This window comes from Coregonus clupeaformis, chromosome 3 (genome assembly GCF_020615455.1).
Source record: "Coregonus clupeaformis isolate EN_2021a chromosome 3, ASM2061545v1, whole genome shotgun sequence".
Classification (NCBI taxonomy): Eukaryota; Metazoa; Chordata; class Actinopteri; order Salmoniformes; family Salmonidae; genus Coregonus; species Coregonus clupeaformis.
This window is the reverse complement of record NC_059194.1, coordinates 110,586-127,500: the sequence shown is the minus strand read 5'-3', so window position 1 is coordinate 127,500 and position 16,915 is coordinate 110,586. Positions and strand designations below refer to the sequence as shown.

Below are 16,915 nucleotides of genomic sequence, written 5' to 3'. Positions count from 1 at the left end.
TTGGACCAGTAACCTAGCCAACCCTGACTATGTAGTGTACTACTTTGGACCAGTAACCTAGCCAACCCTGACTATGTAGTGCACTACTTTGGACCAGTAACCTAGCCAACCCTGACTATGTAGTGCACTACTTTGGACCAGAGCCCAATAGGGAACATGGTACCCTTTGTGACACAGACCATGGCACAATTCTCTTATCATCTCTCCTCTCTGTCTGCTCCTGGCCCACTCTACTCAGCATCCCAATAGGCCAGCTAACGGTCAGGTGACCTGTTCTGTCCCCTATGCTGTTTCCCAATAGGCCAGCTAACGGTCAGGTGACCTGTTCTGTCCCCTATGCTGTTTCTCAATAGGCCAGCTAACGGTCAGGTGTGCTGTTCTGTCCCCTATGCTGTTTCCCAATAGGCCAGCTAACGGTCAGGTGACCTGTCCTGTCCCCTATGCTGTTTCTCAATAGTCCAGGTAATGGCCAGATAATCAGTCTGCTAATGTGTCTTGGTTAGGTTCATTCATACACCCCCTTCCTACCCTATCTCCTTCACACAGCCATTCTCACCTCCTCCCACCCATGGTAACACCTGATGTCTCATTGGCCAGGTAACCCCCAGGCCCCCCCCTCTATCCTGAATCAACCAAGACTCCCCCACCTATACAGACATCCATGATAAATGAGATAGCAGAACATGAGACTTTTACATTGTAGTATTTAAGCTCCCTCCAGACACGGAAACCGATCGACTTATGTTCAGTGAAGAGTAGCTCCTGCCACTGAGGAGGATTCTTCTTCTTTTGGCTGTTTGAAGGTAAGTGCCTTGTCATTTGTTTGGTTGTTGTTCTTCCTCCTAGATCTGTGTTGAAGCTAGTAAAACACGTAGCTCACTGTACATGATAAATGGCTGATGTAAAAAAAAATAAAAAATCCTAAACTAGAAACCATCCTCAATGGAGATTGGATAATCTCTATTGAAAGGCTTCTTAGTCCAGGAATAGGTTTAATGTGGGTCTGGGATACAGCCACAAAGAATAATTCAAAACATGTTTACAGAATGGAAACACTGTAAAGAAAAGTTTACCTCAACAACTATAAAAGTGTACCTCACCTTTGACCTTTGAACTTGTGTCTCTCTTGTTCCAGAGGCCATTACAGAGAAACGTACACTTTTACTGAGGGACAAAATGGCCTCCGGGTCCTTCTTCCAAGAAGAGGATATCCTCTGTCCCGTGTGCTATGATATCTTCAGGGATCCTGTGGTTCTCCCTTGCAGCCACAGTGCCTGTAAGACCTGCATGGAGGAGTACTGGAAGCATAAAGACGACCAGGAGTGTCCAGTCTGCAGGAAGAGATCCTCCATGCCTTTCCCAGCGGTCAGCCTCATTCTGAAGAGGCTGTGTGAGGGGTTCCTACAGGTGGGAGATCTACCTATGATGATTCATGTGCCCCAAATGGCACATTTAGTGCACTACTTTTGACCGGAGCCCATAGGGCTGTGTACGTATTTTTTTATTTTTTTATTGTGAAATCAATCAATCCTACAGGAGAGGAGCTCCAGAGATGCAGAGCCTGGGTCTGAGAGGCTCTGTGGTCAACACAAAGAGAAACTCAAGCTCTTTTGTCTGGAGGATGAACAGCCTGTCTGTTTGGTGTGTCGTGACTCAAGACAACATACAGGACACGAGTTCTGTCCCATAGATGAAGTTGTCCAGGACCAGCGGGTAGGACAAGAAGAGCTCTTCCGCGATACTTTGGCGATACAGATTGAATTCAACCCATTGCCTATCTGAGATATTTGAAGGTAGAATCGGTAATATGGCAGCATTGTACACAGATGGTTGAGTTACTTCCTGGCTACAACAACAACAACAACATCATTCAAATCAGACAAAGTCTGCCCCTATTGGCTCTTCCCAATGTGGGCGTGTCTCAATGTATGTAAGCTGGAAGTCGACTCACTATCTACAATGATGTCGTATTACTGAGTCTACCTTTAAATTACAAGGGATTGAGTTGCTTTGACGTATTGCAATGAATATTGCTTATAACATTAATACAGTATAACTTTGCAATTGTTTGAGTTTACTTTACTCAATTCATTTAGTGAGTTAGACAGATATGTTTTACTGTGTACGAAGAGCCATTACTGTTTATCTGATTCCAGGAGAGAGTAAAGGCTGAACTGGAGCCCTTGAAGGAGAAGCTGAGACTTTACACTGATGCCAAACTAACCTGTGGTCAAACAGAAAAATACATCATGGTAATTATTCAGGATGACATTGGGATGCAGTCTTTCTGTTAATTTGGAGGTTAATACTTGATTTATGTGGTCTTCATAAATATTTTGTGTGGGGGTTCCAGACACAGGCCGCAGAGACACACAGGGAAATCAAGAAAGAGTTACAACATCTTCATCAGCTTCTCGTAAAGGAAGAGGAGGCCAGGATAGACGCTCTGATGGAGGAAGAGAAGGAGAATACTCGGATGGTAAAGGAGAAGACTAAAGAGATTAGCAAAATAATCTCAAATCTTTCAGACAAGATCCAAGCTGTAGAGGAGTATCTAGAGGGTGACCATGTTACCTTTCTGCAGAGATACAAGGCCATTGTATACAAGGCCAGGTAAATGAGCTGCCTCCTGTCTCTCTTCTTCTCTTGTCTTCTCTTCTTCTTCTCTTGTCTCCTCTTCTTCTCTTTTCTCCTCTTCTTCTCTCCTCTTCTTCTCTTGTCTCCTCTTCTCTTCTTTCCTCTTCTCTGTGGTTCTGAACTCCCAACCCCACAGCAGCACTGACTCCTGAATGTTCTTCCAGAGCCCAGAGCACGGTGCCTGATCCACAGCTGGTCTCGGGAGCGCTGATAGAGGTGGCCAAACACCTGGGCAACCTGCAGTTCAGAGTCTGGGAGAAGATGCAGGGAGATATAAAATACTGTGAGTATAGTTCTGTTGAATGACATGGAGCACCCAAACATTTGTAACCATGTCCATGAGTTTACATTGACATTTGAGGCATTTAGCATACGCTATTATCCAGAGTGACATACAGTTAGTGCATTCATCTTAAGATAGCTTGGTGGGACAATCACATATCACAGTCATAGTAAGTACATTTTCCCTCAATAAAGTAGCTATCAGCAAAGTCAGAGCTAGTAGGGGAGAAAGTCAGAGCTGGCAGGAGGAGAAAAGTCAGAGCTGGTAGGAGGAGAATAGTCAGAGCTGGTAGGAGGAGAAAAGTCAGAGCTGGTAGGAGGAGAATAGTCAGAGCTGGTAGGGGGAGAAAAGTCAGAGCTGGTAGGAGGAGAATAGTCAGAGCTGGTAGGAGGAGAAAAGTCAGAGCTGGTAGGAGGAGAATAGTCAGAGCTGGTAGGGGGAGAAAAGTCAGAGCTGGTAGGAGGAGAATAGTCAGAGCTGGTAGGAGGAGAAAAGTCAGAGCTGGTAGGAGGAGAATAGTCAGAGCTGGTAGGAGGAGAAAAGTCAGAGCTGGTAGGAGGAGAAAAGTCAGAGCTGGTAGGAGGAGAATAGTCAGAGCTGGTAGGGGGAGAATAGTCAGAGCTGGTAGGAGGAGAATAGTCAGAGCTGGTAGGAGGAGAAAAGTCAGAGCTGGTAGGAGGAGAATAGTCAGAGCTGGTAGGAGGAGAATAGTCAGAGCTGGTAGGAGGAGAATAGTCAGAGCTGGTAGGAGGAGAAAAGTCAGAGCTGGTAGGAGGAGAAAAGTCAGAGCTGGTAGGAGGAGAAAAGTCAGAGCTGGTAGGAGGAGAATAGTCAGAGCTGGTAGGAGGAGAAAAGTCAGAGCTGGTAGGAGGAGAAAAGTCAGAGCTGGCAGGGTAGAAAAGTCGGAGCTGGTAGGGGGAGAATAGTCAGAGCTGGTAGGAGGAGAAAAGTCAGAGCTGGTAGGAGGAGAATAGTCAGAGCTGGTAGGAGGAGAAAAGTCAGAGCTGGTAGGAGGAGAAAAGTCAGAGCTGGCAGGGTAGAAAAGTCGGAGCTGGTAGGGGGAGAAAAGTCAGAGCTAGCAGGGGAGAAAAGTCGGAGCTGGTAGGGTAGAATTGTCAGAGCTGGCAGGGGGGAAAAGTCAGCTAGTAGGAGGAGAAAAGTCAGAGCTGGTAGGAGGAGAAAAGTCAGAGCTGGCAGGGTAGAAAAGTCAGAGCTGGCAGGGGGAGAAAAGTCAGAGCTAGTTACTGTATGTATGTGGTAGAGGTTCTGTATTTATGTGGTAGAGTTACCGTATTTATGTGGTAGAGTTACCGTGTTTATTTGGTAGAGTTACTGTATTTGTGTAAAAACATACTTATACATTGTCATTATTATACAGTACAATAACACACTGTCTGTCTCTCTGTGTTCAGATCCGGTGACTCTGGACCCCAACACGGCCCATCCAGACGTGCTGGTGTACCCCGATATGGTCACGTTCAGAGCCAGAAACTCCGGGGAGAGAGAAGAGATGGAGACGCCGGTTCCTGACACCTCAGAGAGGTTCAACCTCTATGAAGGGATCCTGGGCTCTGAGGGCTTCGATTCGGGGACACACACCTGGGACGTGGAAGTCAGGAATGAATATCTCCAGAGATACGGGCACAGCAGGGACTGGGCCCTGGGGGTGGTGGAGGAGTCTGTGTCCAGGAAGGGCTTGATAGAGAAGGGAGGCTGGAGGTTAGAGCAACATGGAGGGGTTTACACCGTACGCTCTGTCCCCGAGCCTCCCATCACCCTCTCGCTGAAGCTGAGAAAGGAGCCCCTGAGGATCAGAGTGACTCTGGACTGGGATGGAGGAACGCTGACCTTCTCTGATTCTCATTACAACAAACTTCTCCACACATTCACACACACCTTCACAGAGAAAGTATTTCCGTATCTGAGCAATGGGTGTGAAACCTTTACTTTGAGGCTCTTACCAGTGAAGGTCAATGTAGCAGCTGAACAGCACAGTCAGAGCAGATGCCACCTCTCTATACCACCTTTCGCATATTAAAATATATTTATTTAAATGCATTTTTTTGTACGTTTCGGAGAGTTTCATGTAAACCCACTTTTAGCACCGATTTTAAGTTAATGAAACGATTGATTGTTAAAGATTCCTGGACCCTTTATTTGAGCCTGATTACACCTGAACCAAACAAACAGCCATTATGTTAAGACTGTCTGTGTTCTCTATCTCTCTGTGACTCCCAATATAGGGCTTTGGTCAAAATTAGTGCACTATATAGGGAATAGGGTGCCATTCTCTGGTCTAAAGTAGTGCACTATATAGGGAATAGGATGCCATTTGGGATGCAGCCTCTGTCTCTCTGTTGTACACCACGGCAAAAATGATGCCTCATATTGACCTGTATTGGTCCATGACACAATCTGACCATCAGACAATAAACACGCATTACAGAAGGTTACGTGTAGGCTATGAAAGCATTTTTTTATTAGACAAATAGAAGTAGGAAGAGATAACACTAGAAAACAACAAACCTGTCGGTTGAAAGTGGAGAGGAGAATGAACACTACCTGCACTACAGAAACGTCCACCAAAGGTAAAAGTCTGATAATAATAATAATATGCCATTTAGCAGACGCTTTTATCCAAAGCGACTTACAGTCATGCGTGCATACATTTTTGTGTATGGGTGGTCCCGGGGATCGAACCCACTACCTTGGCGTTACAAGCGCCGTGCTCTACCAGCTGAGCTACAGAGGACCACATGATGGTCCTTTAAATCTGCATCGATACAGGAGCGTTATTCTACTGCATAGTCCTCTAGGATTTGTAATCCATTAATTGTGTCTATGGAAATACATTCACTACAATGTAGATGCTCAGAATGATGTCTGTCCCTCTCTATTTCTGTACCCCCCCTTCTCTCTCTCTCTCCCCAATTTGTATTCTTCCGGCCATCTTTCTCTTCCCCTCCGCCCTGTGTAAACCCCGTATGCTCTGTGTGTGGTAACTACTCCTGGCTGTTGAATATACATGAGCTACATGAGAGCTGACTTATTGAGCCCTATAGCTATACAGCAGTATACTATAGTAATGTCAGGAGTAGAATGGTCGTTTAAAAACACCCATGGAATTAGAACCAAAAGTTCCAGTTCCATCCTGGTAGGCTACTTCCTTCTCCTTTGGTGGCTATTCCATCCCATCCCTCGCCTATCTCTGATCTGAAGTCAATTGAATCTCAGGGTTTCTTGGGCTTGGGCTTGTCTTGGGCTTTGTCCTTAGCAGCAGCCGCAGCCGCTAGCACCTTGACGGTGGTGGAGGTGGTTCTGGAGCCTTGCAGGTTCTGGGCGGTGCAGGTGTAAGTTCCTCCGTCCACGTCCCTCACCCCATCCACCAGGAGGACGGTCTGGGACTGCTGCCTCCCCAGACCCCCTCCCTCCGGATGAACACTGTCCTGGGTGTACAGAGGCCTGCCGATCTGCCGATCACAAAACCACAGCACAAATAAACAAGCAGGTTACAATTGTAGCCTCTCTCTACTGTATATAGCCTCTATGTACTGTATATAGCCTCTCTCTACTGTATATAGCCTCTCTGTACTGTATATAGCCTCTCTCTACTGTATATAGCCTCTCTCTACTGTATATAGCCTCTCTCTACTGTATATAGCCTCTCTATACTGTATATAGCCTCTCTCTACTGTATATAGCCTCTCTCTACTGTATATAGCCTCTCTGTACTGTGTATAGCCTCTCTGTACTGTATATAGCCTCTCTCTACTGTATATAGCCTCTCTCTACTGTATATAGCCTCTCTCTACTGTATATAGCCTCTCTGTACTGTGTATAGCCTCTCTGTACTGTATATAGCCTCTCTCTACTGTATATAGCCTCTCTCTACTGTATATAGCCTCTCTCTACTGTATATAGTGTATAGCTTCTGCCAAGAGGTTTGTCTCATCATAAAACAGGAGGTAGAGTATTGCACGTGTCCTGTAATCCTACTCATTGACATGATAAATGATTGACCTCAAGCATGGCAGACCCATTTAGCACAATTACATACCTGTTGCCCAGGGTACTCCCAGGTGAAGTCTATGACCACGTCCTGTTCTCCAATCACAGTACAGGTGACCTGTAGGTTCTGACCAATGGCCACAGAGCTGGAGGACGCCTGGATCACTGGGGTCGGGGGCGCCACCGGGTCTGACAGCAAGGGGACAACACAGATATGACAGTCAATATGTCTGCCAGTCAAACCATCAAGGAACGTTGACTTGACAAGGAATGTCCGCTCTAATCATTCTAATTCTATGAGTTGGCCACCCCTGGGGAAGAGGCTAGCTGTTGTTTAAGGTTTTAAAAAAAAAATATGAGACAAAACCATGGACTTACAGTTGACGTATATGAGCATGTACTTGACGGAGCTCTGTCTGAGGTTTCCAAGGCTGGCGACACAGTACAGCTCCCCGGCATGGTGTAGCTTGGGCCGGTGGATTGTGAATCCCTGTTTAACGTTAAATGTGATCTCTGCCCCGTCCACCGCTACCTCTACTGGGGGAAACTCCCGGTGCAGAGACACCTACGGATGACCAGGTGAGTTAATTACTTTATAGTGAGTGGACAACATATTCTTGACTATAGTTGTTTGGTACGGTGTCCATATTAGGACAGTCTCAGGGTCACAAGGATTTGAGGCTGTCCTAATATGGACACCGTAAGTATAAACGGGGTAGAACCTTCAACCTATTTTGAACGGACCCTTGTTGATCTGCCTATGCCAGGTGTATGTTGATTGTTAATTAACCTTTTACTGCAGTGGGCTAAATCAGGGTCACACAGAGTGTTTCTTGGTAGTCTTAAAAAAAACATATATATATTTTTTTTTTTTTGGGGGGGGTGGATCAGCTTAATATTGCAGATAGATTGTATCTTCTATCAATGTAATTGTCTGCATCACTTCCAATCCCCCATGTTTTTTATATATATACTCCCCTTTATTACTTTTCAACCCCACCATCCTTTCCCTACTTGGAGTAAATTAGTGAACAACAATGCCCAGGCCTCTACTTCCGGTCTATACTTACTATCTACACCTTATGGACACAGTTAATTTTACAATAATTATATTATATATATATTTTTTTTTTTTTTTGCTCCTGAACTTATTCTACTCTCAACCTCTCCGATCATTTTCATGATGTCCATCCGGTTTGCTTCTATATGCCATTTCTTTCTAACTGTGCTCTTTCCCAAAAGCTCCCAACATACAACCTATATACTTATTATGGACACAGTATGCTTACATTATTAGCTATCTTTGTTATTATTTGTTGTTATTTGTTATTAGTCCCATCCTTCAACTCCATTCAATACCTCCCATCTATCTCTTAACACCATCCATATAGGATTTCTATTTGCCAGATATATTTCAACCGTACTGTGATGTTATACAAAAGTTCTGAACCTTTCTATTCTCATTGCTTCTACAGATTGTGAATTAAAAATAAACAAATCTACTTTGAAAAAAAAAGTATACACCTAACACACATGGTTATGGGCTTAAAAAGAAGAAGATGCCTGTACCATCTTAGATATAGGAGTTGAAATGCATTCAGTTTTGAGTGTGCATCCCAATATTACACCTTATATACATCACAGAAGACTGAAATATAACAAAACCGTTTTGACATAGAAACACTGGATTTTCCGTTTTTATTTTATTTTTTATAATGTTGATTAATTATTAATTAACAATATTAATACCATTCCACCCATGAGGCCTCTAGGTCATTCGACTGCAGGAAAGAGCTACGGGTGCGGCCTTTTGTATAAAAGCCTTCCTGTTTGTGTCATTTTATTTTTTTATTTTTTATTTCACCTTTATTTAACCAGGTAAGCCAGTTGAGAACAAGTTCTCATTTACAACTGCGACCTGGCCAAGATAAAGCAAAGCAGTGCGATAAAAACAACAACACAGAGTTACATATGGGGTAAAAAAAAACATAAAGTCAAAAATACAACAGAAAATATATATACAGTGTGTGCAAATGTAGCAAGTTATGGAGGTAAGGCAATAAATAGGCTGTAGTGCAAATTAATTACAATTAGTATTAACACTGGAATGCTAGATGTGCAAGAGATTATGTGCAAATAGAGATACTGGGGTGCAAAGGAGCAAAATAAATAACAATATAGGGATGAGGTAGTTGGGTGGGCTAATTTCAGATGGGCTGTGTACAGGTGCAGTGATCGGTAAGGTGCTCTGACAACTGATGCTTAAAGTTAGTTAGGGAGATAAGAGTCTCCAGCTTCAGAGATTTTTGCAATTCGTTCCAGTCATTGGCAGCAGAGAACTGGAAGGAATGGCGGCCAAAGGAGGTGTTGGCTTTGGGAATGACCAGTGAGATATACCTGCTGGAGCGCAGACTACGGGTGGGTGCTGCTATGGTGACCAATGAGCTAAGATAAGGCGGGGATTTGCCTAGCAGTGATTTATAGATGGCCTGGAGCCAGTGGGTTTGACTGACGAACATGTGTGAGGACCAGCCAACAAGAGCGTACAGGTCACAGTGGTGGGTAGTGTATGGGGCTTTGGAGACAAAACGGATGGCACTGTGATAGACTACATCCAATTTGCTGAGTAGAGTGTTGGAGGCTATTTTGTAAATGACATCGCCGAAGTCAAGGATCGGTAGGATAGTCAGTTTTACGAGGGCATGTTTGGCAGCATGAGTGAAGGAGGCTTTGTTGCGAAATAGGAAGCAGATTCTAGATTTAACTTTGGATTGGAGATTCTTAATGTGAGTCTGGAAGGAGAGTTTACAGTCTAACCAGACACCTAGGTATTTGTAGTTGTCCACATACTCTAGGTCAGACCCGTCGAGAGTGGTGATTCTAGTCGGGTGGGCGGGTGCCAGCAGCTTTCGATTGAAAAGCATGCATTTAGTTTTACTAGTGTTTAAGAGCAGTTGGAGGCTACTGAAGGAGTGTTGTATGGCATTGAAGCTCGTTTGGAGGTTTGTTAACACAGTGTCCAATGAAGGGCCAGATGTATACAAAATGGTGTCGTCTGCGTAGAGGTGGATCTGAGAGTCACCAGCAGCAAGAGCGACATCATTGATATACACGGAGAAAAGTGTCAGCCCAAGAATTGAACCCTGTGGCACCCCCATAGAGACTGCCATAGGTCCAGACAACAGGCCCTCCGATTTGACACACTGAACTCTATCTGAGAAGTAGTTGGTGAACCAGGCGAGGCAGTCATTTGAGAAACCAAGGCTATTTAGTCTGCCAATAAGAATGCGGTGGTTGACAGAGTCGAAAGCCTTGGCCAGGTCGATGAAGACGGCTGCACAGTACTGTCTATTATCAATCGCGGTTATAATATCGTTTAGGACCTTGAGCGTGGCTGAAGTGCACCCATGACCAGCTCGGAAACCGGATTGCATAGCGGAGAAGGTACGGTGGTATTCGAAATGGTCGGGTGATCTGTTTGTTAACTTGGCTTTCAAATACTTTCGAAAGGCAGGGCAGGATGGATATAGGTCTGTAGCAGTTTGGATCTAGAGTGTCACCCCCTTTGAAGAGGGGGATGACCGCGGCAGCTTTCCAATCTCTGGGGATCTCAGACGTTACGAAAGAGAGGTTGAACAGACTAGTAATAGGGGTTGCGACAATTTCCGCGGCTAGTTTTAGAAAGAAAGGGTCCAGATTGTCTAGCCCAGCTGATTTGTAGGGGTCCAGATTTTGCAGCTCTTTCAGAACATCAGCTGTCTGAATTTGTGTGAAGGAGAAGCGGGGGGGGGCATGGGCAAGTTGCAGCGGAGGGTGCAGAGTTGGTGGCCGGGGTAGTGGTAGCCAGGTGGAAAGCATGGCCAGCCGTAGCAAAATGCTTGTTGAAATTCTCGATTATTGTAGATTTATCGGCGGTGACAGTGTTTCCTAGCCTCAGTGCAGTGGGCAGCTGGGAGGAAGTGCTCTTATTCTCCATGGAGTCATTCAGGGCATCCCCTTGCTATGTACTGGTTGGCGTGCCTTGGGAGAACGGGATTGGTGATGGTGTTTTTTTTTAACAAAGGAATTATTGTAAATGTTGTGGTTTAAGGCGTTGGCGCCCATATTTCACCTAGACCTGCTCTCCTTCTCCCTGGGCACGCCCTCCGTGAGTGTTGCAACACGTTATTAAATGTCCGTTTGAGTGTGTGAATAAAACGCATAAACCTAGTGATATTTGCTTTTTTTTGATAAATCTGATATTTCTATCTGTTCAAGTCTGTCTTGTAGGACAGTTGTTCAGAGCTCCTGGAGCTGGAGATGTAGGCCTATGGAGATTGGGCCTTTTTTTTGTGACGCTGAAAATGAAAATGAATAGTTAACAGTGATATTATTGTCTGATTCCCTTGATGTAAAGAACCTGTTATGTTTAGCTTAGTCCTGAGGACCTCACCTCGCGTATAGACAAGGTGGTGTAGTACGGCTACAGGATTTTGTGTATTTCCCCCCACATAAATTGTAGCACATTATGAGATAATAGTAAAAGATGATAAGCGCATGGTCAAATGTGCTTATGACAAGTCTTATAATGCATTATAACTGTGTCCCAATGCATTATATACCTCTATAGCTGTTAAGTAAAGTTTTTCAAAGCAAAAAATGTATTTTCAAAGAGGTAATTCTGTATTATCTAATCTAATCCCAACAGATCTGTTCTGAACTCACCTTGGCATCAGGTGATGTCACCTGACAGGGGAGGACTGTTGGCCAATTGGTCCTCAGCTGGATGACCTCATAGTAGGAGGAGGAGGGGACGAACAGCTCCTGGGGGTCTGGGAGGGGGGCAGACAACTGTTATACTGTGCGGCCCAAATGGCACCCTTTCCCTATATAGTGCACTACTTTTGAACAGAACCCTATGGGGGCCCTATGGACCCTGGCCAAAAGTAGTGCACTACATAGGGAATAGGGTGCCATTTGGGACCTAGAAACTGTAGGTGATTACACAGGCTTGTGTGTCAGAGTTCATCCTATTCCCAACCCCAATGTAGTGCACTTCTTCGGTCAAAGAATGGGCCTATTGGCCCTGGTCAAAAGTAGTGCACTACATAGGGAATAGGGTGCCATTTCGGACGCAAACATGGTAACAACTCCTATGTTGTTACCATGCATTTTGCCTACACCCTCAATAACATGTGCTAAATATGTGTATGTGACCAATACAACTTCATTTGATTTTTTTGTCAGGAGGTGGGGACTTAGTACCAGGGAAGAAGACAAAGACTTTGACAGCCTTGTCGTACTCCTTCCTGCAGTCCCGGTCTTCACAGTACATGGGGAAGCAGGTGTATTCTCCAGTGTCTGCTCCTGTAGAGTTAGACAGGGTCAGGGTGCCGTACCGGTCATGCTGCACAGTCCTATTACAAACACAAAGAAACAAGAGTCCCTCACACCGGAGCCACACAGGCCTACATACAGCATCTCTACACAAACAGAGAAATGAGTCCTTCACACACAAAACCAATGTGAAATGACTCAGCAACTAATATTGGACTGGACATCCTGGCAAGATGTTATTATTTAAGTTTTATACAGGAGGCCTGTTTCCATGGCACCCTGTCCCATCACTCTCACTTGAGTCTCCCCTCGTCGTCCTCCTCCAGGTAAGCAGGAACGCCCCAGGCAACAGGGTTCCCTTTACACCTCAGCTCCAGGGTGTCACCGGCCCGGACGCTCAGACTGTCCTCCACACGCTGGAACTTCCCCTTCTTCACCACCTATGGTATAAACCAGGGGAGGAGAAACATGCATGGCAGTTTACCTTTAGTGTTCGTTATGTTTAAACAAAAGAGATGCCCTCACACTGCTTTTTGCTAGTATCACTCATTTTTATTCAAGCTTGCGTGTCGACCTTCGTCAGAGCTTTTGTGAATGTTTGTAATTTTCACCCGTTAGTAGACATTGCTCCACCAACATCCGTTGATTGTGTCAAATATCTCAAACATGCAAGTGCTTTTTGATTTGTGTACATAATGTTTACCTTTCAATGTACACTATGTATATGTAGAGATTTGATGAAGATGCCAATCTGTCATGGCAGCCTCAAGATTATGAAAATGAAAAAAACAAAGCGTTCTCTCATGTGAATAATTTGAAATGTATTCAAACCTACCCGTGTCAGGTGAACAGGTCCCTGGTTGGCCGCTGCTGGGGGAGCCGGTGTTGCTTTAGCCCTGGGTTTGGGTGTGGCTTTACCTGCTCCCCTCACTGGCTTACCCTTACTGGGGTTGGGCTTACGGCCTGGTGGGGTGGTCCGTCCATCATCCTGCTGGCACTGTCCTGCAGAGCAAGTATCCAATATTGCATTTTTATTCTTTGAAATACACATAACCATAGTCACAAGCGCAGGTCAATGCAACAAATAAAAGCATGAAGAGTCTAATGTTGATTTGATGTTAGATTAAAACATTGTAGCATGCTATTGGTAACCATACTAGGGCAATAACAGGAAGATCCTGCAAGGAATTTACTATACAGACAGACAGCATGAGGTGAAACCAAATTAAATGTAACTGACTCAAGAAATGCCATCAAAGTTCACAGTAAGTCAGAGTAATGCGAACATGTACTAATCTCCTGCACCTCACTAGTCTAATGTATGTTCAGGAATGCACATTATCCACAGAGAGGAAATAAAGTCCCTTACCAAACTCCAGGATTAACCCACAGATGAGGAGAGCCGCCAATAACACCAGCCTCCACCTCTCCCCTGAACCTTCTACTGCTGCCATGGCTCCCGTGATGAACAGACCAACGTACCGACCGACTGACTGACCGCAGGATTTACAGTTCACAGGGTTCACAACCGCAGTACAACAGGGAACGCAACAAGGAGTGAAAGAAAGGGAAATGAAAGAAGGGTTTAGAGAGAGAGAGAAGGGGAGAGGGAGGGAGAGAGAAGGAGGTTGGCTGCGTGACTGCGAAGTGAGTGGTCAGCTGTTTAGCCAAATCACACACATTCTTCTACTGTGGACCAAAAGAGAATGAAAGAAAGAAAGAGAGAGAGGGAGAGAGAGAGAGAGAGAGAGAGAGAGAGAGAGAGAGAGAGAGAGAGAGAGAGAGAGAGAGAGAGAGAGAGAGAGAGAGAGAGAGAGAGAGAGAGAGAGAGAGAGAGAGACAGAGAGAGAGAGAGAGAGAGAGAGAGAGACAGAGAGAGAGAGAGAGAGAGAGAGGGAGAGAGAGCGAGGGAGAAAGAAGTAGAGAGAGAAAGAGAGAGAGAGAGAGAGAGAGGCAGATCGAGGGAAAGAGGGAGAGAGATGGAGAGAGAGAGTCTCCCCAAATTCCTCCCGTGGTGCTCAATGGAGCCATTCAGGGGCCTGTGGTCCAATCAGGGGCCGGGAATGGAGGCCCCCTCCGCCCGTTACGTCTGGGACTGCAGAGACTGTTTATTTAGCTGGAGAAGTGGCGTGAGAGAGAGAGAAAAAAGCTTTGCATAGTAGCAGTGGCCCTCTGAACTACCTTGAAGACGTAAACAACGGTTGTCATTGTGTTGACGTTGAGGTGTTTTGGTTAGCTTAGACTTTATTTAGCTGGAGAAGTGGAGTAAGAGAGGCATGCAGGTTGGCTGTGGCCCTCTGAACCACAGAAGCCATATCTTTTCAAAGTAAACAACAGGGTCATTTCTAATACTACTCACTCATTAGATTTAGTTTGTTTAGCTGGAGAAGTGTAACAGAGGGAGAGGAGCATGGCCCCCCTGAACTACATTGAAGACGTTAATACAGTATACTCTATAGCAGTTTTTCCTAAAGCTCTTGTGTTTTCCCCACATACCCAAAGCTCCTCTGAGGTGTAAATAAATGGATCAGATGTTTCTAGGAGTAAGTATCGCATCATTTAGGAAACAGGAAGCTAACAACAATTACAGTATGTGTTTAACGCAATGTTGGGGAAGCTACTCTGAAAAGATAGTTTACCAAGCTACCAATTATGTCCACTGGAAGAAGTTAAGCTATCCTAAAGTTACCCTTAAGAAAAATATAGTTTATTTAACTAAAGTTTCTTTAAAAAAGTAGTTCACTACATCCAAACTACTTAGTGATAAATTATCATATCTAAATCTGAAATGTCATAGAATACAAATTGCAAGAACAGATCATTCTGGAGTAAGACGTCAACGGAATGTGTAGTTTAGCCTATTCAAGTGAGAATGAAGCAGGTCTGATGCCGAAAAAATGATTGCCTACTTCACCCACATTTTATTTAGTTTTTGCCAAAAAAAGTAGTGTGTAGTTCCAGTAGTTAGCTACACCGCTACATGGGGAAACAGTAGTGTGTAGTTCCAGTAGTTAGCTACACCGCTACATGGTAAAACAGTAGTGTGTAGTTCCAGTAGTTAGCTACACCGCTACATGGTAAAACAGTAGTGTGTAGTTCCAGTAGTTAGCTACACCGCTACATGGTAAAACAGTAGTGTGTAGTTCCAGTAGTTAGCTACACCGCTACATGGTAAAACAGTAGTGTGTAGTTCCAGTAGTTAGCTGCACCGCTACATGGTAAAACAGTAGTGTGTAGTTCCAGTAGTTAGCTGCACCGCTACATGGTAAAACAGTAGTGTGTAGTTCCAGTAGTTAGCTGCACCGCTACATGGTAAAACAGTAGTGTGTAGTTCCAGTAGTTAGCTGCACCGCTACATGGTAAAACAGTAGTGTGTAGTTCCAGTAGTTAGCTGCACCGCTACATGGTAAAACAGTAGTGTGTAGTTCCAGTAGTTAGCTACACCGCTACATGGTAAAACAGTAGTGTGTAGTTCCAGTAGTTAGCTACACCGCTACATGGTAAAACAGTAGTGTGTAGTTCCAGTAGTTAGCTACACCGCTACATGGTAAAACAGTAGTGTGTAGTTCCAGTAGTTAGCTACACCGCTACATGGTAAAACAGTAGTGTGTAGTTCCAGTAGTTAGCTGCACCGCTACATGGTAAAACAGTAGTGTGTAGTTCCAGTAGTTAGCTGCACCGCTACATGGTAAAACAGTAGTGTGTAGTTCCAGTAGTTAGCTACACCGCTACATGGTAAAACAGTAGTGTGTAGTTCCAGAAGTTAGCTACACCGCTACATGGTAAAACAGTAGTGTGTAGTTCCAGTAGTTAGCTACACCGCTACATGGTAAAACAGTAGTGTGTAGTTCCAGTAGTTAGCTACACCGCTACATGGTAAAACAGTAGTGTGTAGTTCCAGTAGTTAGCTGCACCGCTACACGGGGGAAACATAATGAACTACTGCAAACACTACCTAGATTAGAATTTAGTTCAACTACCACCAAGCTACTGCAAAATGTAGTTAAACTACTAGTTTAACTAAATGTAGTTTACTACTCCCCAACACTAGTTTAACGTGTGTTTTTATGAATGGTACTGTATGGAAGGCCTAATGTAATGTCTTACTCATTCATGACACAGTAAAATCACACCCATGTGGGACCCTCTGTTTATGGAAGCATTTAGCCGCCATCATTCAAATTGAATGGTATATGCTTCCATAACTGTTATTATTGATTTGTTCATTATAATATAGGTATTTGAATAGATATCAGCATAGTGATGAAGGCAACTCATACAGTTTGAGTTGTATCGAACCCTAAATTGTAATCATCAGCTGTCACTCAGTGTGTTGATGAGTAACAATACCTTCAAAAAGAACATCAGTTGTGATGGAAACTATGATGGAATACCTTTGAGCTCAGTAAGCACATGGAGAGAAGAGTTCATAAAGGTGGGTCCTTCTGTGGAAAGACGTGACCTGAACATGCCGGAATAACACACACACACACACACACACACACACACACACACACAATAAATCACTCCTGCAGGACCTCTGGGTGCTGAGTGTTTGCATTGATGTGAATTACCACATCAAAACCATCCAAATCTACAAATGTACTGCCATCTCCACCTATGGTCTCCCAATCTTTATTTTACCACAACATAGCTACACATATCATTCCT

At 44.4% G+C, this 16,915-nt stretch overlaps 2 protein-coding genes across 2 annotated transcripts; one reads left to right on the top strand and one right to left on the bottom strand.

Moving 5' to 3' along the window:
• Positions 1-616: 616 nt before the first annotated feature.
• On the top strand, positions 617-5,373 carry LOC121538509 (E3 ubiquitin-protein ligase TRIM39-like). The gene is made up of 7 exons (XM_045206631.1): positions 617-803; positions 1,136-1,407; positions 1,537-1,713; positions 2,157-2,252; positions 2,354-2,613; positions 2,802-2,920; positions 4,333-5,373. Exons 2-7 carry the CDS (start codon positions 1,177-1,179, stop codon positions 4,956-4,958), a joined length of 1,509 nt encoding a protein of 502 aa, XP_045062566.1. The 5' UTR covers positions 617-803; positions 1,136-1,176; the 3' UTR covers positions 4,959-5,373.
• Positions 5,374-5,607: 234 nt separating this feature from the next.
• On the bottom strand, positions 5,608-13,992 carry LOC121538518 (platelet-derived growth factor receptor-like protein). Its single transcript, XM_045206630.1, has 8 exons — positions 13,614-13,992; positions 13,080-13,246; positions 12,542-12,684; positions 12,173-12,324; positions 11,633-11,739; positions 7,307-7,493; positions 6,978-7,117; positions 5,608-6,390 (listed from the first exon to the last, which is right to left on the bottom strand). The coding sequence occupies exons 1-8, from the start codon at positions 13,696-13,698 to the stop codon at positions 6,151-6,153; spliced, it is 1,221 nt and encodes a 406-aa protein (XP_045062565.1). The 5' UTR covers positions 13,699-13,992; the 3' UTR covers positions 5,608-6,150.
• Between the last annotated feature and the right edge of the window lie 2,923 nt (positions 13,993-16,915).